At 56.3% G+C, this 26,926-nt stretch overlaps 1 protein-coding gene across 1 annotated transcript in view; it reads left to right on the top strand.

Moving 5' to 3' along the window:
• LOC149427397 (ATP-dependent chromatin remodeler CHD5-like) overlaps nucleotides 1–26,253 on the top strand; it is a gene marked incomplete at its 3' end in the record, with an annotated part of 40,226 nt that extends 13,973 nt beyond the window's left edge. The window contains exons 5-8 of the mRNA XM_089668080.1: nucleotides 857–1,048; nucleotides 4,814–5,008; nucleotides 22,127–22,264; nucleotides 26,132–26,253. Of these exons, the coding sequence (XP_089524206.1) occupies nucleotides 857–1,048; nucleotides 4,814–5,008; nucleotides 22,127–22,264; nucleotides 26,132–26,253 (647 nt within the window). The remainder of the gene's footprint in view (nucleotides 1–856; nucleotides 1,049–4,813; nucleotides 5,009–22,126; nucleotides 22,265–26,131) is intronic.
• Between the last annotated feature and the right edge of the window lie 673 nt (nucleotides 26,254–26,926).

Here is a 26,926-nt window from a genome sequence, read left to right as displayed (position 1 = left end):
ACGGGCCCCGGGGAATGGAGTGCCGGCTCTAGGACCCCGAATATTCCTTACCGGGTAGATTTGGGGTTCAATCCACATGATGAGCTCGGGACCAGCACAGCGCTTCCTGATAAAAGTGATCCCGGCAGCTCCAGAGCCAATCAGAATGCACACCCCCTGCTGGCGGCTGGTGTAGCTGAGGACGCAGCTATTCAAGCACAATCTATGTTTGAACATCTGCACTGAAAGGCACTGGGGGGGGGGGGGTCTATAAAGAGTACCTGTCACCTGCATACACTATCACATGGGGCCCCTCCATGATTGCGATAGATAAATGGTTTTGCACAGAGCAGCCCAGATCCTCCTCTTCTGGGGTCCCCTGCTGGCGCTCCTGGCCCCTCCCTCCTGTCAGGTGACCCCAGAACAAACAGCTTGCTATGGGGGCACCTGAGCCACACGCGCTCATGAGCCGCAGCACCTCGGCCTCAGCCCCTCTCTCTCCTCATTGGCTCACTGGCTGTGGCTGCCAATGGCTCCTGCTGCTGTCTCAGCCAATAATGAGGCAGAGACCCGGGACAGCTGAGGCTCCTATGCACGTCGCTGGATCACAGTGGGGCTCAGGTAAGTGTTGGGGGGGCTGCTACACACAGAAGGGTCATTTACCTTCATACATGGAATGATCCTGTAGAACCACGTGATCGATGTAGATGACGTGAGCTCCAGCATGGCAGCCAATGGCCTGGTGATTGTTGGGTGGCCGGTTCACAGAGCTCAATAGCTGAACCCTGAAGGGCCATCAGTACAGAATGATGGCGGGTCGCCCTGATGGTGAAGAATGTCTCCTGCTCTGTGGCACCGTAACGTGTCTTTGTTTCAGCCTGCAGTGACGTGGGACAACCAGCCGTGGTACATCGATGCCACCGGCGGCACTCTGCACCCCTACCAGCTGCAGGGACTCAACTGGCTGAGGTTGTCCTGGGCGAGGCGAACGAACACCATCCTGGCAGATGAGATGGGGCTGGGGAAGACCATTCAGACCATCGCCTTCCTCTACTCTCTGTACAAAGAGGTGAGTGGCTGCGTGACTGACCCCCGAATACGCCCTTCTATGTCCCGCTACCATGGCTGTACGCCTGTCTGGGCTCCGGGGGGATCGTGTCACGTGTCCCCCACAATGGCACCACCCCCTTCCACACCCTGCCGTGACTGACCCCCGAATACGCCCTTCTATGTCCCGCTACCATGGCTGTACGCCTGTCTGGGCTCCGGGGGGATCGTGTCACGTGTCCCCCACAATGGCACCACCCCCTTCCACACCCTGCCGTGACTGACCCCCGAATACGCCCTTCTATGTCCCGCTACCATGGCTGTACGCCTGTCTGGGCTCCGGGGGGATCGTGTCACGTGTCCCCCACAATGGCACCACCCCCTTCCACACCCTGCCGTGACTGACCCCCGAATACGCCCTTCTATGTCCCGCTACCATGGCTGTACGCCTGTCTGGGCTCCGGGGGGATCGTGTCACGTGTCCCCCACAATGGCACCACCCCCTTCCACACCCTGCCGTGACTGACCCCCGAATACGCCCTTCTATGTCCCGCTACCATGGCTGTACGCCTGTCTGGGCTCCGGGGGGATCGTGTCACGTGTCCCCCACAATGGCACCACCCCCTTCCACACCCTGCCGTGACTGACCCCCGAATACGCCCTTCTATGTCCCGCTACCATGGCTGTACGCCTGTCTGGGCTCCGGGGGGATCGTGTCACGTGTCCCCCACAATGGCACCACCCCCTGCCGTGACTGACCCCCGAATACGCCCTTCTGTGTCCCGCTACCATGGCTGTACGCCTGTCTGGGCTCCGGGGGGATTGTGTCACGTGTCCCCCACAATGGCACCACCCCCTTCCACACCCCGCCCACGTCCAACACTTTCTGTTCACCTGTACAGGGCCGTGGATAAGGGGGTACCACCAGTCCTCCTGTATGGGGCCCCGACCAGCAGGGGGACCCAGGCAACTACAGTAGGTGAATGAGATATGGGCAGGAAGGGTGATCAGTACAGGATTGGGGGCAATTCCTGGAACCGATCCCCTGTATGGATATCTCTGCAGCAGCTGAAAGCCGGCTTCTTCTCCTCTCCCCCCCCCCCTCCCGGCTTTCAGCTGCTGTAGAGAAGAGCCATACAGGGGATCGGTTCCAGTAATTGCCCCCTGCAGCATCCATCACCCTCCCTGTGCACCTTACCTTTCTCCCTGCGGCCCAGGCCCCCCCTGTGTGCCCCCCACCCCGCTGTGCTGCCGGCTTCCCTCCTCTCCCCCTGGCTTTCAGCTGCTGTAGAGACGAGCCATACACAGGTTCAGATCCAGTAATTGCCCCCCCCCCCCCCGCAGCATCCATCACCCTCGCTGTGCACCTTACCTTTCTCCCTGCTGCCCAGGCCCCCCTGTGTGCCCCCCACCCCCGCGGTGCTGCTGGCTTCCCTCCTCTCCTTCCTGCTGGCTTTCAGCTGCTGCAGAGAGAGCCATACAGGGGATCAGTTCCAGTAATTGCCCCCCCAACGCTCCCATCACCCTCCCTGTGCACCGTATGTTTCTCCCTGCTGCCCAGGCCCCCCGTGTGCCCCCACCTCCGCGGTGCTGCCGGCTTCCCTCCTCTTCTTCCCACCGCCAGCTGCAAGCACACAATTGGTTCCTTCAGCCTGGAAAGTGGGGGAGGAGGGGGAAATATGTCACATTTACCAGCCCTTCTTTCCCTGAATGAACACAATGAGTGATCGGTACTGATCACTTCCTGTGTTCATTCATAACAGAAGCATAGAAAACGTTTTTTTTGGGGGGGGCAGGGTCCTATCTGGTTGGTTGTATGGGGCCCCATGGTTACTAACAACAGCCCTGCACCTGTAACAATCAGTACTTTTCTGCTAGGAAATGTCTTCGGACCCCCGAAGATGATATATTTATTATGGGGCCCTGGAGAATAACATGGCGGGTGTTGCAGGTTTTTATGTCGCACGGTAGTTGCAGTTTAGCTGTTTTTTCAAACACAGAACGCACTTTCCTGAGCGCCCCCGGCGATCTCCGTTATCGCTGTGTCCTATGGACAGATCTGATCACATGATGTGGTAAAAGGCCAATCACAGCGGCCTCCTACCATGTGATCAGCCGTGTCCAATGACAGCAGATCACCAGGTAAATGCAGTTGCTGGTCATCGGCTGCACTTTCCTCGCACTGTCACAGCATGAGGAGAGGACTGATCATCAGTGCCCATCTGTGTCACCCATCTGTGCCGCCCACAAGTGCCCAGCAGTGCCACCTACCCGTGCCCATCAGTGCCTAGAAGTGCCACCCATTTGTGCCCACCAGTGCTGCCAACCTGTACCCAGCAGTGCCTAGTAGTACCACCCACCTGTGCCTAGCAGTGCCTAGCAGTGCCACCCACCCGTGCCCGCCAGTGCTGCCCACCTATGCTGCCCACAAGTGCCTAGTAGTGCCACCTACCTGTGCCTAGTAGTGCCAACCACCAGTGCTGCCCACCTATGCTGCCCACAAGTGCCCAGCAGTGCCACCTACCTGTGATCATCAGTGCCTAGTAGTGCCACCCACCTGTGCCCAGGAGTGCCTAGTATTGCCATCCACCTATGCCTAGCAGTGCCACCCACCTGTACCCAGCAGTGCCACCTACCTGTGCCTAGCAGTGCCACCCACCTGTGCCCATCAGTGCCTAGCAGTGCCACCTACCTGTGCCTAGCAGTGCCACCCACCTGTGCCCAGCAGTGCCTAGTAGTGCCACCTACCTGTGCCTAGCAGTGCCACCCACCTGTGCCCATCAGTGCCTAGCAGTGCCACCTACCTGTGCCTAGCAGTGCCACCCACCTGTGCCCAGCAGTGCCTAGTAGTGCCACCTACCTGTGCCTAGCAGTGCCTAGCAGTGCCACCCACCCGTGCCCGCCAGTGCTGCCCACCTATGCTGCCCACAAGTGCCTAGTAGTGCCACCTACCTGTGCCTAGTAGTGCCAACCACCAGTGCTGCCCACCTATGCTGCCCACAAGTGCCCAGCAGTGCCACCTACCTGTGATCATCAGTGCCTAGTAGTGCCACCCACCTGTGCCCAGGAGTGCCTAGTATTGCCATCCACCTATGCCTAGCAGTGCCACCCACCTGTACCCAGCAGTGCCACCTACCTGTGCCCATCAGTGCCTAGCAGTGCCACCCACCTGTGCCCATCAGTGCCTAGCAGTGCCACCTACCTGTGCCTAGCAGTGCCACCCACCTGTGCCCAGCAGTGCCTAGTAGTGCCACCTACCTGTGCCTAGCAGTGCCACCCACCTGTGCCCATCAGTGCCTAGCAGTGCCACCTACCTGTGCCTAGCAGTGCCACCCACCTGTGCCCAGCAGTGCCTAGTAGTGCCACCTACCTGTGCCCAGCAGTGCCTAGTAGTGCCACCTACCTGTGCCCAGCAGTGCCCCTCATCAGTGCCCCCCATCAGTGCTGCCCAGCAGTGCCACCAGTCAGTGCCCAGCAGTGGCAGCAGTAAGTGAGCAGTCACAGCGCAGGGCTGAGACAGACCATTTCCGTGTTCACATGGTGGGCCCCGGACCCTTAGAATGTTCCTTTTCAGCAGAACCCGATTGGTCAGACTTCCCGATGATTTCGGTGACATTGTCCTTGTATGAACTATCACAGCTCGGCGCTCCATTATTTCATACAAAATCTTTCCTTTTATGTAGTAAATGTGGGCAGCTACTCCCACCTGATCCCGTCATGGTCCCCCTCCCCCTCCCCACGGACTGTATGCCTTTCATTAGTGGTCATGTGACTTGTGTCTCCTCAGGGTCACTCTAAAGGTCCGTACCTTGTGAGCGTTCCGTTATCCACCGTCATCAACTGGGAGCGAGAATTCCGAATGTGGGCGCCGGAGTTCTATGTGGTGACATATACTGGCGATAAGGACAGCAGAGCGATCATTCGGGAACACGAATTCTCCTTCAAGGCCATCAGAGGAGGGAAGAGAGTGTCCAGGATGAAGGTAAGGACGCTGTGTGCCCAGGAATGACGCCTTTATACGGCGCTGTGAAAAAGTATTTGCTCCCCTCCTTCACGCCAAAAGGTCTAAAAAAGCAAACCGTCGTGCCGTGATCTAGAGCGGTTCAAGAACAGGTGAGGAACATTGCCGTGTATCGGTCTGGAAAGGGTTACAAAGCCATTTCTAAGGCGTTGGGTCTCCAGCCAACCACGATGAGAGAAAACTTGGAGCTGTGGTGACCCTTCCCAGGACCGGCCGACCAAGATTACTCCAAGAGCCCAACAAGGACTCATCCAGGAGGTCATAGAAGAAGCCAGAACATCATCTACAGAGCTGCAGGCCTCACCTGCCTCCAGTAAAGTCGGAGTTCACCAATAAGAGACCAGGCAAACATGGCCGCCATGGGAGAGCTCCAAGGCCAAAGACATGCTGACCAAAAAGACCACAAAGCCTCGTCTCACATTTGCCGAAAACATCTGGATATCCCCAAGACTGCTGGACAAACATTCTGTGGACTGAGGAGACAAAAGTTGATGTCTTTGGAAGGTGTGCGTCTTGTTACACCTGGAGTGAAACTAACACAACATTTCATGAAAAGAACATCATCCCAACTGTGAAGCATGGTGGTGGTAGTATGATGGTCTGGATGGTCAGGACCTGGACGACTCGCCATCATTGCTGAAACCATGAATTCTGTGCTCTACCAGAAAATCCTGAAGGAGAATGTCCGGCCATCAGTTCCTGACCTCAAGTGCAGCAGGCTGATGATCACATGATGAACACAGCAGCAAGTCCACCTCTGAGTGGTTGAGAAAAACACAAAATGAAGGATTTGGATTGGCCGAGTCACAGTCCGGACTTCAATCCGATGGAAATGCTGCGGCAGGACCTTCACCCGGCCCTTCATGCTGGAGAACATCCAATGTGGCTGAATGAGAAAATTCTGCAAAGAAGAGGGCCCGAAATTCCTCCACAGTGACGGGAAAGACTCATCGCCAGTCATCGCAGACGCCGGACCGCAGTTGTTGTCGCCATGGGGGGGCCCAACCAATAATTAGGTATGGGGGGGCGATTACTTCTTCACACCGGGCCAGGAATCATCTGGAGGGGGAGGGGGGGAAATCATCTGGAGGGGAGGGGGAATCCTCCGGAGGGCAATTGGAGGGGGGGGGGGATAAGTCATCTTCTGGAGGGCGAGGGGAGGGGGGGGGGGAATCATCTGGAGGGCGAGGGGAGGGAAGGGAAATCCTCTGGTGGGTGAGGGGGGGGGGGAGAATCCTTTGGAGCAGGGGGGGAAGATAAATCCTGTGGAGGGCAAGGGGAGGGGGGGGAATCCTCTGGAGGGCAAGGGGGGGGAAGGGAAATCCTCTGGAGGGCGAGGGGAGGGAAGGGAAATCCTCTGGAGGGCGAGGGGAGGGAAGGGAAATCCTCTGGAGGGCGAGGGGAGGGAAGGGAAATCCTCTGGAGGGCGAGGGGAGGGAAGGGAAATCCTCTGGAGGGCGAGGGGAGGGAAGGGAAATCCTCTGGAGGGCGAGGGGAGGGAAGGGAAATCCTCTGGAGGGGGGGGGGAGAATCCTCTGGAGGGGCTGGGGGGGGAATCCTCTGGAGCAGGGGGGGGGGGAAGACAAATCCTCTGGGGGGGGGATTCCTCTGGAGGACAAGGGGGGGAAGGGAAATCCTCTGGAGGGTGGGGGGGGGGAGAATCCTTTGGAGCAGGGGGGGAAGATAAATCCTGTGGAGGGGAGGGGGGGAATCCTCTGGAGGGCGAGGGGAGGGAAGGGAAATCCTCTGGTGGGTGAGGGGGGGGCGGAGAATCCTCTGGAGGGGCTGGGGGGGGAATCCTCTGGAGCAGGGGGGGGGAGACAAATCCTCTGGGGGGGGGGATTCCTCTGGAGGACAAGGGGGGGAAGGGAAATCCTCTGGAGGGTGGGGGGGGAATCCTCTGGAGGGCGAGGGGAAATCCTCTAGAGGGGGGGGGGGGGGGAATGTTCTGGAGGGGGGGAAGGGAAATCCTCTGGAGGGGGGGGGTAATATGCTTTTACTAATCAACAATGGTGGACATACAGAGTCTCACAGATAGGCACAACACACACACACACATCACACGCACACAACACACGCACATATCACACAACACACGCACACAACACACACACATCACACGCACACAACACACGCACATATCACACGCACACAACACACGCACATATCACACAACACACGCACACAACACACGCACACATCACACGCACATATCACACAACACACAACACACACACACATCACACGCACACAACACACGCACATATCACACAACACACGCACACAACACACACACACATCACACGCACACAACACACGCACATATCACACAACACACGCACACATCACACGCACACAACACACGCACATATCACACGCACACAACACACGCACATATCACACAACACACGCACACAACACGCGCACACATCACACGCACACATCACACGCACACAACACACTCACAATTCACACATCACACGCACATAACACACACATCACACGCACACAACACACGCACATATCACACAACACACGCACACAACACACGCACACATCACACGCACACAACACACGCACACATCACACGGACACAACACACGCACATATCACACAACACACGCACACATCACACGCACACAACACACGCACACATCACACACACGCTACCTCACCTTCCTAGCCAATCAGCATTGACGATGGGCTGAATGCGATCGGAATTCACTGACTTGGCCTTCAGTTGTGATCTCCTCACCAGTCAGTAATCCGGGCGATCACATGATTGTTGCAGGAAATCAGGAGCTCCCATAGAGTGGCCTTGGTGTGGCCCCCCAGGTGAACTTCCTTCTTTGGTCTTGTGACGCCCCCTCTGGCAGAAAACCTCCTTCTTAATCCTTCTTGATTTGGCGCCCTTTTCCTTCCATTCAGCACATGGCTGTGTTGTTTCATTTCCTGGCAATGTCACTTCCTGTTTCACTAGTCTATATGAACCAGTTCAACAAGTTAATTAGCATTTGAATAGAAGAAGCAGAGAATTGTGTTCCATATCTGTACTCTGTTCATCACTAACCTACCATGGCCACCCAGCTTCATTCAGTGCAACAAGGATGATCATTCTCCACCCTCACCTCCGACACCCACCATGCCTGTCTGCTTCAAGTGCAACTACACTGTATCAGAGCACCACACACAACTACACTGTATCAGAGCACCACACACAACTACACTGTATCCGAGCACCACACACAACTACACTGTATCAGAGCACCACACACAACTACACTGTATCAGAGCACCACACACAACTACACTGTATCCGAGCACCACACACAACTACACTGTATCCGAGCACCACACACAACTACACTGTATCAGAGCACCACACACAACTACACTGTATCAGAGCACCACACACAACTACACTGTATCCGAGCACCACACACAACTACACTGTATCCGAGCACCACACACAACTACACTGTATCCGAGCACCACACAACTACACTGTATCCGAGCACCACAGACAACTACACTGTATCCGAGCACCACAGACAACTACACTGTATCCGAGCACCACAGACAACTACACTGTATCCGAGCACCACAGACAACTACACTGTATCCGAGCACCACACACAACTACACTGTATCCGAGCACCACACACAACTACACTGTATCCGAGCACCACACACAACTACACTGTATCCGAGCACCACAGACAACTACACTGTATCCGAGCACCACACGCAACTACACTGTATCCGAGCACCACAGACAACTACACTGTATCCGAGCACCACAGACAACTACACTGTATCCGAGCACCACACATAACTACACTGTATCCGAGCACCACAGACAACTACACTGTATCCGAGCACCACAGACACTACACTGTATCCGAGCACCACACGCAACTACACTGTATCAGAGCACCACACATAACTACACTGTATCAGAGCACCACACATAACTACACTGTATCCGAGCACCACAGACAACTACACTGTATCCGAGCCCCACACACAACTACACTGTATCCGAGCACCGCACGCAACTGCACTGTATCCGAGCACCGCACGCAACTGCACTGTATCCGAGCACCGCACGCAACTGCACTGTATCCGAGCACCACACGCAACTACACTGTATCAGAGCACCACACACAACTACACTGTATGTTAGAACCCGCCAGGTGGTGCCCCTGGCTGCCCACTTGACAGACCTACCCAAAGCGTGGAGTCTAAGTCCCGGTCTGTGCTTTCACCAGGGCCCCTGATGGTGGGGATGGACTTGAAACAGACCGGGACCAGGTCACGACCTCCGAGCAGGCCCACCAGTGGCAGGGGCAACCTCCGGGGATGTATTGGTACCGGGAGAGCCAGATGTGAGGAGGACGGCAGGACCTAGCAGGATGGATCACGAGCGGGGGTCCCGTGGGGTAGGCGAGGTACAGAATCGGCAGGCGGAGAGTAGTCAGGTCACACGCAGGGTCAGCAGGATAAGTCAGTCCGTAGAGAGGTCAAAACAAGCCGAGGGTCAGGATGGGAGAAGGCAGAGTAGTCAGGACAATCCGGGTCAACACAGGAGTAGGCAGCGTAGTCAGGGTCAATCAGGGTCAAAAACACAGGTACAGGACTCAGGAACTCAGATAGACCTTGCGGCGATTACTGACAGTGCAGGGCATCTTTAAATATTGCGCCCTGCACTGTCATTGGCCGTTCGGGACGCGCCCCCGGGCTGTCATTGGCCGCCCGAGGCGCGCCCGCGGGTCCCACTGCGCGTGCGCGGCATCGTGTCATCCACGGCTCGCCGGGACCTAGTGCCTGTGTCCCGGCGTGAGCCGTCGCCAGTGCGCATGCGCCGGCCGACAGGACGCCGCGATCCCTGACATTGCCCCCCCCCTATGGGCACCCTCCGGGAGCCCCACTGATCTCTCCACCGCGGGTGGCCACGAAAAAATTCCCGGATGAGCCTGGGGGCGTGAACATTCTGGACGGGTACCCAAGAATTCTCCTCAGGGCCATAACCCTTCCATTTTATCAGGAACTGCGTCTGGCCCCCCCTCTTTCGGCAACTGAGAATAGTTTCTACCTCATATTCCTCCTGGTCACCTATGGCGACTGCCTCAGGAGGTCTGGATTGGCGATCCGGGAAGGAATCTGGTCTGGATGGTTTCAGGAGAGAGACATGGAACACAGGGTGTATTTTGAAAGACTCCGGGAGCTCAAGTTCGTAGGCCACTTCATTGATCACCCGTTTAATTGGAAACGGTCCAAGGTACTTCGGTCCTAACTTCCTGGAAGGACACAGCATTTTCAAGTTGGTCGTAGCCAACCAAACCTGATCCCCCGGCTGGAGCAACAGCTCTCCTCTTCTCTTCCTGTCGAACGCCTTTTTACTATCTTCTTGGGCCTTAGTGATGGCCTCCTGAATCGTTTTGTTATTGACAGAAAAGAAATGCAAGACATCTTGAGATGCGGGTACCGGACTTTCGGGCGTTAGGTCGGGGAGAAACGTAGGATGATATCCGAAATTGGTAAAAAACGGTGATTGTCCCGTCGCTGAGTGGCTCGAGTTGTTATAGGCGAACTCTGCAGAAGGCAACAGTGTTAGCCAGTCGTCCTGGAGATAGGAGGTGTAGCATCTGAGGTACTGTTCCAATGTTTGATTGGTCCTTTCTGTTTGCCCGTTGGTCTGTGGATGGTAAGCAGATGACAATGACAGTTTGATTCCTAATGCTTCACATAAGGCTTTCCAGAATCTAGATGTGAACTGGACTCCCCGATCCGATACTATGTCCTCGGGTATCCCATGTAGCCTCACTACTTCCTTGATGAATATCCGTGCAGTCTCCGGTGCCGACGGGGTTCTTTCCAAGGGCACGAAATGAGCCATCTTTGAAAAGCGATCCACGATCACCATTATAGCAGTGTAGCCTTGAGACGGTGGGAGTTCGACTACAAAATCCATGGCAATCATTTGCCAAGCCCGTTTGGGTATCGGCAATGGACGCAACAATCCCCAGGCCTTGCTTCTGGAGGGCTTGTTCCTTTGGCAGGTGGGACAGGTCTGGACGTAGCGCTCGCAGTCTTTGACCATGTTTGGCCACCAGAATGAGCGCCGTAGTAGCTCCAGAGTCTTCGCCACCCCAAAGTGCCCTGCTATTGGATGGTCGTGGCAGTGCCTGTCAGGGCTCCCAGGTATGACCAGAGGTGTGTGACTGAAGCAGGGAAACGCAGACTTCAGATATGTTATAAACAATATAATTTATTAACACTAACAGTACAAACATAAACGCAGTGAAATACTAAAACATAATACAGTGCAAACAAACCAAACCAAACCACCCACAGATAACAGTACATACAAGCAAGCGTCGTCAGGCAGGCCGGGTCAATATCAATTGGGCAGGTAGGTACAGGGGGAGCAAGCGGAGAATGGTCGGGGTCACAGGCCAGGTTCAGCAGGTAGCAAGCAGCATAGTACAGAGGGTCAGGCAGAGGGATGGTCAGGGTCACAAGCCAGGATCAGAGCAGGAGAAGTCAGCAAAGGAACAGAAACAGGATGCAGGACAGATACAGGGCCCAGGACAAACACAACACCAAGGCAGAGTCTGCAAGTCTGGTCATCCCTTAAATACCCCAGTATCATCAGTTCCAGGTGTTAGCTGGCTGAAAGGTTGAGTCTCTGATTGCTGGGAGCACCCGCTGGCCAGCCCTGGTACTGCAGATCAAAAGGCAGGTGAGTCCCACCATTGCTGGCCAGTCCATTCCTAACAGTACCCCCCCCTCAAGGAGCGGCCTCAGGACGCTCCAAACAGTCCTAGCTGGGCAAAATGTTCCACCGCCCGGGTCTGGCAACTGGCGGGATATCAAAGACTGGCACACCGGGCAGGACTCCGGGCAGAGGCACATCGGGCAGAGGCACATCGGGCAGGACTCCGGGCAGAGGCACATCGGGCAGGACTCCGGGCAGAGGCACATCGGGCAGGACTCCGGGCAGAGGCACATCGGGCAGGACTCCGGGCAGAGGCACATCGGGCTACCAGGCGAAGCAGCAGGCAGCGGGCCACCAGGCGGGGCGGCAGGCACCGGGCCCCCGGGCGGGGCGACAGGCACCGGGCCCCCGGGCGGGGCGACAGGCACCGGGCCCCCGGGCGGGGCGACAGGCACCGGGCCCCCGGGCGGGGCGACAGGCACCGGGCCCCCGGGCGGAGCGGCAGGCACCGGGCCCCCGGGCGGAGCGGCAGGCACCGGGCCCCCGGAGGGGCGGCAGGCATCGGGCCCCCAGGAGGGGCGGCAGGCATCGTGCCCCCAGGCGGGGCGACAGGCATCGTGCCCCCAGGCGGGGCGACAGGCATCGTGCCCCCAGGCGGGGCGACAGGCATCGTGCCCCCAGGCGGAGCGGCGGGCGCCGGACCCCCAGGCGGAGCGACAGGTCTCGGGCCCTCAGGCGGAGCGGCGGGCGCCGGACCTCCAGATGGAGCGACAGGTCTCGGGCCCTCAGGCGGAGCGGCGGGCGCCGGACCCCCAGGTGGAGCGACAGGTCTCGGGCCCTCAGGCGAAGCGGCGGGCGCCGGACCCCCAGGAGGAGCGACAGGTCTCGGGCCCTCGGGCGGAGCGGCGGGCGCCGGACCCCCAGGAGGAGCGACAGGTCTCGGGCCCTCAGGCGGAGCGGCGGGCGCCGGACCCCCAGATGCAGCGACAGGTCTCGGGCCGTCAGGCGGAGCGGCGGGCGCCGGACCCCCAGGTGGAGCGACAGGTCTCGGGCCCTCAGGCGGAGCGGCGGGCGCCGGACCCCCAGGAGGAGTGACAGGTCTCGGGCCCTCAAGCGGAGTGGCAGGTGCCGGACCCCCAGGCGGAGCGACAGGTCTCGGGCCCTCAGGCGGGGCGGCGGGCGCCGGACCCCCAGGTGGAGCGACAGGTCTCGGGCCCTCAGGCGGAGCGGCGGGCGCCGGACCCCCAGGAGGAGTGACAGGTCTCGGGCCCTCAAGCGGAGTGGCAGGTGCCGGACCCCCAGGCGGAGCGACAGGTCTCGGGCCCTCAGGCGGGGCGGCGGGCGCCGGATCCCCAGGCGGAGCGGCGAGCGCTGGACCCCCAAGCGGAGCAACAGGTCTCGGGCCCCCAGGCGGAGCGGCGGGCACCGAGTCACCAGGCACGACAGTGGGCTCCGAGTCAACTGGTATGACCGCAGGCACTGGGTCAGACATTGGATGGTCTGGCTGGACAGCGGGCATCGGGTCACCAGGCATCAGGTCATTTGGCTCGACAGTGGGCACCGCGTCATCTGGCAAGGCAGTGGGCTCCGAGTCAACTGGTATGACAGTGGGCACCGGGTCATCAGGTACCGGATTGTCTGGCTCGACAGCGGGCATCGGGTCATCAGGTATGACAGCGGACACTAGGTCACCAGGCATCAGGTCATTTGGCTTGCCAGCGGGCACTGCGTCATCTGGCAAGGCAGTGGGCACCGAGTCACCAGGTACGACAGCGGGCTCTGAGTCAATTGGCACGACAGCGGGCACCGGATCAGGTACCGGATCATCTGGATCAACAGCGGGCATCGAGTCAACTGGCCTAATAGGATCGTCTGGCTGGATCAGTTCATCATGCTGGGTAGAGGCATCAGGCCGAGGAGAGGCTTCAGGCCGAGGAGAGGCTTCAGGCCGAGGAGAGGCTTCAGGCCGAGGAGAGGCATCAGGCCGAGGAGAGGCATCAGGCCGAGGAGAGGCATCAGGCCGAGGAGAGGCATCAGGCCGAGGAGAGGCATCAGGCCGAGGAGAGGCTTCAGGCCGAGGAGAGGCATCAGGCTGCGTACAGGCATCAGTCTGAACCATGGAAGGCAGGCTCACCGGTTTGGATACTGGCAGGATGGTATTGGTTGGAAAGAATTTTCGCTTTTTTTTGGTTTTAACTACTGGAGCACTGCAAGTAAACGCAGGTCTGCAAACGAATGGAGCAGCTGGAGACAGAGAAGAACTGGAGGATGGTGGGAATACAGGAGTAGAGTTAGAAGCAGGACTGGGTTTTTGTAAGCTGACTGAGGCTGGGTGCAACAAATCTGTCCATGTCTGCAGTAGGGGTTGAACAAAGCTGAGCTTACACAAAGCCTGTCTGGTCAATGACTGCACTGCGTTTATACAATCTCTTAGTGTCTGTGGTGAACATGTGGAATAACGCTCCAGAAAGTAACCCCCATCATCCTCTAATAACCACACCAGGGACTCTACCTGGTCTGCACTAAATGGTGGCAAAAATTCATCCCTGCATTCGGGGGAACCAGATGAAACCAACTCTGCACAAACCTCAATCAATGGCTGCACCTCAGAGAACTCTGTGCCCTGATCTACTAGAACATGAGCGAGCCGTATACATTCTAGCAGTTCATCCCAGGGATACTCCTTCAGAGTCTGATAAGCATACTCCCTGTCATCAAACACTAGCAGATATAAATACTCAACCTCATCAAGATCCATCCTTCCCATCAACAAGCCAAGATGGCTTCCCTGTGCAGCCACTTCTGGTCAGGATTGGCCTTGGTGTAATGTCAGGGCTCCCAGGTATGACCAGAGGTGTGTGACTGAAGCAGGGAAACGCAGACTTCAGATATGTGATAAACAATATAATTTATTAACACTAACAGTACAAACATAAACGCAGTGCAATACTAAAACATAATACAGTGCAAACAAACCAAACCAAACCACCCACAGATAACAGTACATACAAGCAAGCGTCGTCAGGCAGGCCGGGTCAATATCAATTGGGCAGGTAGGTACAGGGGGAGCAAGCGGAGAATGGTCGGGGTCACAGGCCAGGTTCAGCAGGTAGCAAGCAGCATAGTACAGAGGGTCAGGCAGAGGGATGGTCAGGGTCACAAGCCAGAGATCAGAACAGGTAGCAAGCAGCGTAGTACAGAGGGTCAGACAGAGGGATGGTCAGGGTCACAAGCCAGGATCAGAGCAGGAGAAGTCAGCAAAGGAACAGAAACAGGATGCAGGACAGATACAGGGCCCAGGACAAACACAACACCAAGGCAGAGTCTGCAAGTCTGGTCATCCCTTAAATACACCAGTATCATCAGTTCCAGGTGTTAGCTGGCTGAAAGGTTGAGTCTCTGATTGCTGGGAGCACCCGCTGGCCAGCCCTGGTACTGCAGATCAAAAGGCAGGTGAGTCCCACCATTGCTGGCCAGTCCATTCCTAACAGTGCCCCAGGACGAAAGTTTGAACTCCTTCTGGCACCACGATCCGATTTTCCTTCCAAAGCAGACCATCGCGGTTCTGGAGAGGCGACCCAGGCGGGACTGGCAGTCCAACGGAAGCGTCAATCAGTCTGGAGCGAAGTTCCGTTTGCAGGACGAGGAAGCTTCTGGATGGCAAAATTGTGTCAGGTAACACTGTATCGTCGGGGTCCTCAAACATGCGGGACAGAGCGTCTGGTTTTGTATTTTTAGACCCAGGTCGGTACGTTATATGAAAGGAAAACCGAGAGAAGAAAAGAGCCCATCTCGCCTGGCGTGGTCTCAGTCGTTTCGCCGTCCTTAAATACTCGAGGTTCTTGTGATCCGTGAATATTAGGATTGGGTGCGTGGCTCCTTCCAGGAGATACCTCCATTCTTCTAGAGCGGACTTGATGGCCAGGAGTTCCCGATCTCCAATATCGTAATTGCGCTCCGCCGGAGTCAACTTCCTGGAGAAAAACGCCACGGGATGCAGTAATTCCTTGGTACCACTCCTTTGGGAAAGAATCGCTCCTACCGCGTTTTCGGAGGCATCTACCTCCAAAACATATGGAAGAGAAGAATCTGGATGGCAGAGAATGGGAGCAGAAGTAAACAATTTTTTGAGCGCGTCGAACGCGGTCTGGGCTTCAGGGGTCCATTTAAAACGAGTCCCTTGTTTAGTCAGTTGCGTGATTGGGGAGACCAGCCCTGAGAAGTTCCTGACAAACTTTCTATAAAAGTTTGCGAATCCAATGAAACGCTGTACCCCCCTCTTATCAGTGGGTGTTGGCCAATCTAAGATCGCCGTGACTTTCTGGGGATCCATCACGACCCCCGCGGGAGAGAGGACCAGTCCCAAGAACGTTATTTCACACTGTTCAAAACAGCATTTTTCTGCCTTGGCGTATAGCCTGTGTTGGCGTAAACGTGTTAGGACCCTTGCCACATGCTCCCTATGAGCCTCCAGTGAGGGTGAAAATATCAGGATGTCATCTAGGTAGACAACCACGAAGACATCGAGGAAATCACGAAAGACATCGTTAATAAAGTGTTGGAAGGTGGCCGGTGCGTTACAGAGCCCGAACGGCATCACCAAATATTCGAAATGACCGAATCTCGTACGAAAGGCTGTCTTCCATTCATCCCCCTCCCTGATACGAACAAGGTTATATGCCCCCCGCAAGTCTAATTTAGTAAAAATCGCTGCTGACCCTAACCTCTGGAGGAGCTCAGGGACTAGGGGTAACGGATAGCGATTTTTTACTGTGATTTTATTCAGGTCTCGGTAGTCAATACAGGGCCGTAACGATTTGTCTTTCTTTTCTACAAAAAACAACCCAGCCCCGGCCGGGGACGTGGACGGGCGAATAAATCCCTTCCGCAGATTGTCATCAATATACTCCCTCAAAACCCCTGATTCTAGTTCCGATAAAGGAAAAATGCGACCGAATGAAATCTCAGATCCGGGTAGGAGGTCTATGGGGCAATCGTAGGAACGGTGTGGGGGAAGAATGTCTGCTCCTCGCTTACTGAACACATCTAAGAAATCGTGGTAGGCCGGAGGGATAACCTGAGACAGATCCGTATCACCATCCATGCATAGGAGAAACCGGGGAGGCACGGGCCCTGGGACGTGGCAGTGATCCTGGCAGTATGGTGACCGAAACTGAACCGTTCCCTTCTCCCAATCAACCTGGGGGTTATGGGCCCGCAGCCAAGGAAGCCCCAGAATGATTGGGAAAAGGGGGGATGCGATGGCATCCAGACGGAGGAACTCCTGATGATGGTCAGCCATCGTGGTAAAAATAGGGGGAGTCTCCTGATCCACCACTCCCGACTTTATGCTAGACCCGTCTGCCAGGAAGATGTTAAACCCCCTTTCTTTGGTCTGGAGGGGAATCTTTTGCCGGTGAGCAAAAGTAAGATCAATGAAACAACTACATGCTCCCGAATCAATGATTGCGGTCACCGACAGGGTTCCTCCGGGAAGCTGTAACGACACAGGTATTGCCAGGTAACTAGATAGGTCACCCCTTTCTGTAGGTAAAGGAAAACAGGAAGCGGACTTACTCATCTTTGCAGGACAGGAGCGCACCTGGTGACCAGCTTCCCCACAGTACAGACATAGGTTCTGCGATCGTCTCCTCTGACGTTCCTCGGCCGATAAAGTGGAACGGGCCAGTCCCAGTTGCATGGGTTCTGAGGTGTCCCCTGCTTCCGTGCTCCGAGCATGGCTCCCTGGGGTTGGAGCTGCTTCTCTCGGTGGGATCCATGCCACCCTTTGACCCTGGCTACTCCTTTCCAGGCGACGCTCTCTCAGTCTGCGGTCAATTTGGATGGCCAACTCTATCAGTTTCTCAAGAGAGTCCGGTAGTCCTACTCGTGCTAATTCGTCTTTTAGAGACTCAGACAGCCCAATGCGGAACTGGTGACATAATGCCGCATCGTTCCATCTGGTGTCTCCCATCCAACGCCTGAAATCAGACGCATACTCTTCGGCCGCCCGGCGGCCTTGCCGCAGAGAGTATAGAGTAGCCTCTGCAGAGGCAGCCCGCTGGGGGTCGTCATATAGGACGGCCATGGCCTGAAAGAACTCAGTCACGGAATCGAGATGGGGGTCACGCTTCTCCATCAGGCGGTGAGCCCAATCCTGGGGCTCATCCTGAAGGAGAGAGATTATAAACCCCACCCTGACGGTCTCGACGGAAAACGTGCGGGGCTGCAGGTCAAAAAATAAAGTGCACGCGTGCCGGAAGGCCCGAAAACGGCTTCGGTCTCCACGGAATCGTTCCGGCAGGGGAACGCGGGGTTCGGGAGCTAGGGGTGCCGCAACTGCTCCGGATGCTGGAGCAGCGGGTGATTCCGCCGTTGCGGAACTTGGAGCAGGGGGAGTCTGGGTGGCAAACGACTCCATGCGGTCCTCAAGCCGGGTGCAGCGGCTGTGAAAATTCTGGAAGGCCTGGGTCAGAGTCGCCAGGTGCTGGCATATATCCTCTAGGGACGCCGGTCCTCTTCCTGGCTCTGTCATGGCCGCAAGGTACTGTTAGAACCCGCCAGCTGGTGCCCCTGGCTGCCCACTTGACAGACCTACCCAAAGCGTGGAGTCTAAGTCCCGGTCTGTGCTTTCACCAGGGCCCCTGATGGTGGGGATGGACTTGAAACAGACCGGGACCAGGTCACGACCTCCGAGCAGGCCCACCAGTGGCAGGGGCAACCTCCGGGGATGTATTGGTACCGGGAGAGCCAGATGTGAGGAGGACGGCAGGACCTAGCAGGATGGATCACGAGCGGGGGTCCCGTGGGGTAGGCGAGGTACAGAATCGGCAGGCGGAGAGTAGTCAGGTCACACGCAGGGTCAGCAGGATAAGTCAGTCCGTAGAGAGGTCAAAACAAGCCGAGGGTCAGGATGGGAGAAGGCAGAGTAGTCAGGACAATCCGGGTCAACACAGGAGTAGGCAGCGTAATCAGGGTCAAAAACACAGGTACAGGACTCAGGAACTCAGATAGACCTTGCGGCGATTACTGACAGTGCAGGGCATCTTTAAATATTGCGCCCTGCACTGTCATTGGCCGCTCGGGACGCGCCCCCGGCTGTCATTGGCCGCCCGAGGCGCTCCCGCGGGTCCCACTGCGCATGCGCGGCATCCTGTCATCCACGGCTCGCCGGGACCTAGTGCCTGTGTCCCGGCGTGAGCCGTCGCCAGTGCGCATGCGCCGGCCGACAGGACGCCGCGATCCCTGACACTGTATCCGAGCACCACAGACACCTACACTGTATCCGAGCACCACAGACAACTACACTGTATCCGAGCACCACAGACAACTACACTGTATCCGAGCACCACAGACAACTACACTGTATCCGAGCACCACAGACAACTACACTGTATCCGAGCACCACAGACAACTACACTGTATCCGAGCACCACAGACAACTACACTGTATCCGAGCACCACACACAACTACACTGTATCCGAGCACCACAGACAACTACACTGTATCCGAGCACCACAGACACCTACACTGTATCCGAGCACCACACACAACTACACTGTATCCGAGCACCACACACAACTACACTGTATCCGAGCACCACAGACACCTACACTGTATCCGAGCACCACAGACAACTACACTGTATCCGAGCACCACACACAACTACACTGTATCCGAGCACCACAGACACCTACACTGTATCCGAGCACCACAGACAACTACACTGTATCCGAGCACCACAGACAACTACACTGTATCCGAGCACCACAGACAACTACACTGTATCCGAGCACCACAGACAACTACACTGTATCCGAGCACCACACACAACTACACTGTATCCGAGCACCACACACAACTACACTGTATCAGAGCACCACACACAACTACACTGTATCCGAGCACCACACACAACTACACTGTATCCGAGCACCACACACAACTACACTGTATCCGAGCACCACACGCAACTACACTGTATCCGAGCACCACACGCAACTACACTGTATCCGAGCACCACACATAACTACACTGTATCCGAGCACCACACGCAACTACACTGTATCAGAGCACCACACATAACTACACTGTATCCGAGCACCACACGCAACTACACTGTATCAGAGCACCACACACAACTACACTGTATCCGAGCACCACACACAACTACACTGTATCCGAGCACCACACACAACTACACTGTATCCGAGCACCACACACAACTACACTGTATCAGAGCACCACACACAACTACACTGTATCCGAGCACCACACGCAACTACACTGTATCCGAGCACCACACACAACTACACTGTATCCGAGCACCACACGCAACTACACTGTATCCGAGCACCACAGACACTACACTGTATCCGAGCACCACACACAACTACACTGTATCCGAGCACCACACATAACTACACTGTATCCGAGCACCACACGCAACTGCACTGTATCAGAGCACCACACATAACTACACTGTATCCGAGCACCACACACAACTACACTGTATCAGAGCACCACACATAACTACACTGTATCCGAGCACCACAGACAACTGCACTGTATCCGAGCACCACACACAACTGCACTGTATCCGAGCACCACACAACTACACTGTATCCGAGCACCACACACAACTACACTGTATCCGAGCACCACAGACAACTGCACTGTATCCGAGCACCACACGCAACTACACTGTATCCGAGCACCACACACAATTACACTGTATCCGAGCACCACACGCAACTACACTGTATCCGAGCACCACACGCAACTACACTGTATCCGAGCACCACAGACAACTACACTGTATCCGAGCACCACAGACAACTACACTGTATCCGAGCACCACACACAACTACACTGTATCCGAGCACCACACACAACTACACTGTATCCGAGCACCACAGACAACTACACTGTATCAGAGCACCACACACAACTGCACTGTATCCGAGCACCACACACAACTACACTGTATCCGAGCACCACACGCAACTACACTGTATCCGAGCCCCACATAACTACACTGTATCCGAGCACCACAGACAACTGCACTGTATCCGAGCACCACACACAACTGCACTGTATCCGAGCACCACACACAACTGCACTGTATCCGAGCACCACAGACACCTACACTGTATCCGAGCACCACACGCAACTACACTGTATCCGAGCACCACACGCAACTACACTGTATCCGAGCACCACACGCAACTACACTGTATCAGAGCACCACACGCAACTACACTGTATCCGAGCACCACAGACAACTACACTGTATCCGAGCACCACAGACAACTACACTGTATCCGAGCACCACAGACAACTACACTGTATCCGAGCACCACAGACTACACTGTATCCGAGCACCACAGACACTACACTGTATCCGAGCACCACAGACAACTACACTGTATCCGAGCACCACAGACAACTACACTGTATCAGAGCACCACACACAACTACACTGTATCCGAGCACCACAGACAACTACACTGTATCCGAGCACCACAGACAACTACACTGTATCCGAGCACCACACACAACTACACTGTATCCGAGCACCACACATAACTACACTGTATCCGAGCACCACACATAACTACACTGTATCCGAGCACCACACGCAACTACACTGTATCCGAGCACCACATGCAGAAGTGCTATTTATTTTTTGATATTCAAAGCAAACTCCCCCATCCCCCCATGTCTCCATCCATCCATCCCTCCATGTCTCCATCCATCCACCCCCCCATGTCTCCATCCATCCATGTTTCCATCTATCCCTCCCTCCATGTCTCCTTCCATCTGTACAGGTGTCCATCCATCCCTCCATGTCTCCATCCCTCCATTCACCCATTCCACCATCTATCCCTCCATCCATCCCTCCATGTCTCCATCCATCCCTCCATGTCTCCATCCATCCATCCATGTCTCCATCGACCCATTCCTCCATCCATCCCTCCATTCATCCATCCATACATCCCTCCATTCATCCATCCATACATCCCTCCATTCATCCATCCATCCATCCCTCCATGTCTCCATCCACCCATTCCTCCATCCCTCCATTCATTCATCCATCCATCCATCCCTCCATTCATCCATCCATCCATGTCTCCATGCTTGATTTTGCTAAGAAATCACTTAGAAGATCCCCCCTAGTATTTCTGGCGGCGGCCATCTTGCGTAAGGTCAGATGATTCATGCAGTTATTACTTCCTAGAATCCATCTGGCCTTAGCTCAGGCATGCAGGAAGGTGTACCTCCTAATAAGGATCGCACAGAGTCCGTGGTGAATGAGAGACGTTCGGATTTAACATTTTCCTCTTTTTTTTTCTAGAAAGATGCTAAAATAAAATTCCACGTGCTGCTCACATCATACGAACTCATTACGATCGACCACGCCACCCTGGACTCCATCGAGTGGGCGTGTCTGGTGGTGGATGAAGCTCACCGCCTCAAGAACAACCAATCAAAGGTAAGTCATTGTTGAAGCTTCGCCCACTGAAGGGGATTGGTCACCAGAGGCCCTCCTGAGGCTGTAATGGGGGCGCCGGCTCGTCATGGAGGTCTGTTGGTCCCAGTAGAGTCCATCCATACACTGCGTCCTTCCTGTTCATGGTGGGATGAAGGACTACAGAGGTCATGTCATGGCCTGGAACATACGTGTCAGAAATGGCGGCGTCAGCTCACAGCTCAGAATCTGCAATGAGAAAACGAGAAATGTGACAATAAATCCATGAGAAGTGTGGGAGACATTTGTATTCGGCCCCCCGGAGTCAGTACTTTGTAGGGACCCCCTGTGGCTGCCATTCCAGCTGCAAGTCTTTTTGGGGATGTCTCTTTGCACATCTAGAGAGGGACATTTCTGCCCGTTCTTCTTTGCAGGATCCCTCAAGCTGTCAGATTGGATGGAGGACGTCTGGGAACAGCAATTTCCAGGTCTGGCCACAGATCCTCCATTGGATTTGGGTCTGGACTGTGATTGGTCCATTCTAACACATGAAGAGGCTTTGATCTGAACCATTCCATTGTAGGTCTGGCTGGATGTTTCGGGTCGTTGTCCTGCTGGAAGGGGAACCTCCGCCCCGGTCTCAAGTCTTCTGCAGACTCTAACAGGTTTTCTTCTAAGATTGCCCTGTATTTGGCTCCATCCATCTTCCCATCAACTCTGACCAGCTTCCCTGTCCCTGCTGAAGGAAAGCATCCCCACCACATGATACTGCCACCACCATGTTTCACGGTGGGGATGGTGTGTTCAGGGGGATGGGCAGTGTTAGTTTTCTGCGTTTTGTTTTTAGGCCGTAAAGTCCCATGTTGGTCTCCTCTGACCAGAGCCCCTTCTTCCACATGTTTGCTGTCCCCCCCACATGGCTTCTCACAATCTGCAGACGGGACTTCTTATGGATTTCCTCCAACAATGGCTTCTTCTTGTCACTCTTCCATAAAGGCAGATTTGTGGATGACTAATAGTTGTCCTGAGGACAGATTCCCCCCCTGAGCTGTGATCTCTGCAGCTCCTCCACAGTTCCCATGAGCCTCTTGGCTGTTTCTCTGATGAATGTCCTCCTTGCCCGGCCGGTCAGTTTAGATGGATAGCCATGTCTTGGTAGGTTGGCAGTTGTGCCGTACTCCTCCCATGTTCGGATGATGGATTGAACACAGCGCTCCGTGAGATGGGCAAAGCTCGGGAGATTGTTCTATAACCTAACCCTTCTACTTATCCACAACTTTATCCCTGACCTGTCCGGTGTGTTTCTTGGCCTTCATGATGCTGATTGTTCATTAATGTTCTCTAACAAACCTCTGAGGGCTTCACAGAACAGCTGGATTTATACTGAGATCACATGACACACAGGGGGACTCTATTGTGAAGTCAATTGGTTCCACTAGATTTTAGTCATCAGAGTAAAGGGGGCTGAATACAAATGCCGCCACACATCTCACAGATTTATTGGTCACAAATGTTGGAAACCATTTCTCATTTTCCTTCCACTTCACAATTATGGGCCATTTTGTGTCGGTCCATCCAGGGGCGGACTGACAACTCATGGGGCCCCCGGGCAATAGGGGATCATGGGGCCCCTGTGTCCTTGCCCAAACTCAAAAAAGCCTATGAAAAAGGTACCAGGGGCATCTCATGGGGCCCCCTACTGACCCCGGGCCCTCGGGCAGTGCCTGAGTTTCCAAATGGTCAGTCCGCCCCTGGGTCCATCACATCCAATCCCAATACAGTGCAGGAAATGTGTATTTGCCCCCCCCCCCCCCCGATGCTGAATGTTCGCCCCTCACACAGAAATGATCGGTCTAAAAATCGAAAGTTCGGTGTAACACTGAGAGACAGAATGGCCCCTATCACTCCCCCCCCATCACTTCCCCCTCATCACTTCCCCCCCATCACTTCCCCCCCATCACTCCCCCCCCCATCACTTCCCCCTCTATCACTTCCCCCCCATCACTTCCCCCTCCCCCCATCACTTCCCCCCCATCACTTCCCCCCCATCACTCCCCCCCATCACTTCCCCCTCCCCCCATCACTTCCCCCCCATCACTCCCCCCCCCATTACTCCCCATCACTCCCCCCCATCACTTCCCCCCCCCATCACTCCCCCCCCCCCATCACTTCCCCCCCCCCATCACTTCCCCCCCATCACTCCCCCCCCCCATTACTCCCCATCACTCCCCCCCATCACTTCCCCCCCCCCCCCCCCCCATCACTCCCCCCCCATCACTTCCCCCCCCATCACTTCCCCCCCATCACTCCCCCCCATCACTTCCCCCTCCCCCCATCACTCCCCCCCATCACTTCCCCCTCCCCCCATCACTTCCCCCCCATCACTCCCCCCCCCATTACTCCCCATCACTCCCCCCCATCACTTCCCCCCCCCATCACTTCCCCCCCATCACTCCCCCCCCCATTACTCCCCATCACTCCCCCCCCATCACTTCCCCCTCTATCACTCCCCCCCCCCATCACTTCCCCCTCCATCACTCCCCCCCATCACTTCCCCCTCTATCACTTCCCCCCCATCACTTCCCCCTCCCCCCATCACTTCCCCCCCATCACTCCCCCCCATCACTTCCCCCTCCCCCCATCACTTCCCCCCCATCACTCCCCCCCCCATTACTCCCCATCACTCCCCCCCATCACTTCCCCCCCCCCCATCACTCCCCCCCCCCATCACTTCCCCCCCCCCATCACTTCCCCCCCATCACTCCCCCCCCCATTACTCCCCATCACTCCCCCCCATCACTTCCCCCCCCCCCCCATCACTCCCCCCCATCACTTCCCCCCCCCATCACTTCCCCCCCATCACTCCCCCCCATCACTTCCCCCTCCCCCCATCACTCCCCCCCCATCACTTCCCCCTCCCCCCATCACTTCCCCCCCATCACTCCCCCCCCCCCATTACTCCCCATCACTCCCCCCCATCACTTCCCCCCCCCCATCACTTCCCCCCCATCACTCCCCCCCCCATTACTCCCCATCACTCCCCCCCCATCACTTCCCCCTCTATCACTCCCCCCCCCCCATCACTTCCCCCTCCATCACTCCCCCCCATCACTTCCCCCTCTATCACTCCCCCCCATCACTCCCCCCCATCACTTCCCCCTCTATCACTCCCCCCCCATCACTCCCCCCCATCACTTCCCCCTCCATCACTCCCCCCCATCACTTCCCCCTCTATCACTCCCCCCCATCACTCCCCCCCATCACTTCCCCCTCCATCACTCCCCCCCCCATCACTCCCCCCCATCACTTCCCCCTCTATCACTCCCCCCCATCACTCCCCCCCATCACTTCCCCCTCCATCACTCCCCCCCCCCATCACTTCCCCCTCCATCACTCCCCCCCCCCATCACTCCCCCCCATCACTTCCCCCTCCATCACTCCCCCCCCCATCACTCCCCCACCCATCACTTCCCCCTCCATCACTCCCCCACATCACTTCCCCCCCATCACTCCCCCCCCCATTAATCCCCATCACTTCCCCCTCTATCACTCCCCCCCCCATCACTCCCCCCTCCATCACTCCCCCCATCACTTCCCCCTCTATCACTCCCCCCTCCATCACTCCCCCCCATCACTTCCCCCTCTATCACTCCCCCCCCATCACTTCCCCCTCCATCACCGCCCCCCCCCCCATCACTCCCCCCCATCACTTCCCCCTCCATCACTCCCCCCCCCCCCCCATCACTCCCCCCCATCACTTCCCCCTCCATCACCGCCCCCCCCCCATCACTCCCCCCCATCACGTCTCCCTCCATCACCCCCCCCCCCATCACGTCTCCCACCATCACCCCCCCCCCCCCATCACTTCCCCCCATCATGTGATTTTCTCAGTTCTTTAGGGTATTGAATGACTACAAGATCAGCTACAAACTTCTGCTGACCGGAACTCCTCTCCAGAACAACCTCCCGGAACTCTTCCATCTCCTCCACTTCCTGAACCCCGAGAGATTCCGGTGAGTCCTTTCATCTTAACTGACTGCCAAACTGACCATTCCTGCACCATAGTCACACAACTAGCGGCTTCCAAACTGACCGCTCCTGCACCATAGTCACACAACTAGCGGCTTCCAAACTTGACCGCTCCTGCACCATAGTCACACAACTAGCGGCTTCCAAACTGACCGCTCCTGCACCATAGTCACACAACTAGCGGCTTCCAAACTGACCGCTCCTGCACCATAGTCACACAACTAGCGGCTTCCAAACTGACCGCTCCTGCTCCATAGTCACACAACTAGCGGCTTCCAAACTGACCGCTCCTGCACCATAGTCACACAACTAGCGGCTTCCAAACTGACCGCTCCTGCACCATAGTCACACAACTAGCGGCTTCCAAACTGACCGCTCCTGCTCCATAGTCACACAACTAGCGGCTTCCAAACTGACCATTCCTGCACCATAGTCACACAACTAGCGGCTTCCAAACTGACCGCTCCTGCACCATAGTCACACAACTAGCGGCTTCCAAACTGACCGCTCCTGCACCATAGTCACACAACTAGCGGCTTCCAAACTGACCGCTCCTGCACCATAGTCACACAACTAGCGGCTTCCAAACTGACCGCTCCTGCTCCATAGTCACACAACTAGCGGCTTCCAAACTGACCGCTCCTGCACCATACTCAC

The sequence above is a fragment of the Staurois parvus genome, unplaced genomic scaffold (genome assembly GCF_062004578.1).
Source record: "Staurois parvus isolate SC_StPar_1 unplaced genomic scaffold, SC_StPar_1.0 ptg003808l, whole genome shotgun sequence".
NCBI lineage: Eukaryota > Metazoa > Chordata > Amphibia > Anura > Ranidae > Staurois > Staurois parvus.
The sequence above is the reverse complement of the archived record's forward strand: the minus strand, read 5'-3'. Positions and strand labels throughout refer to the sequence as shown.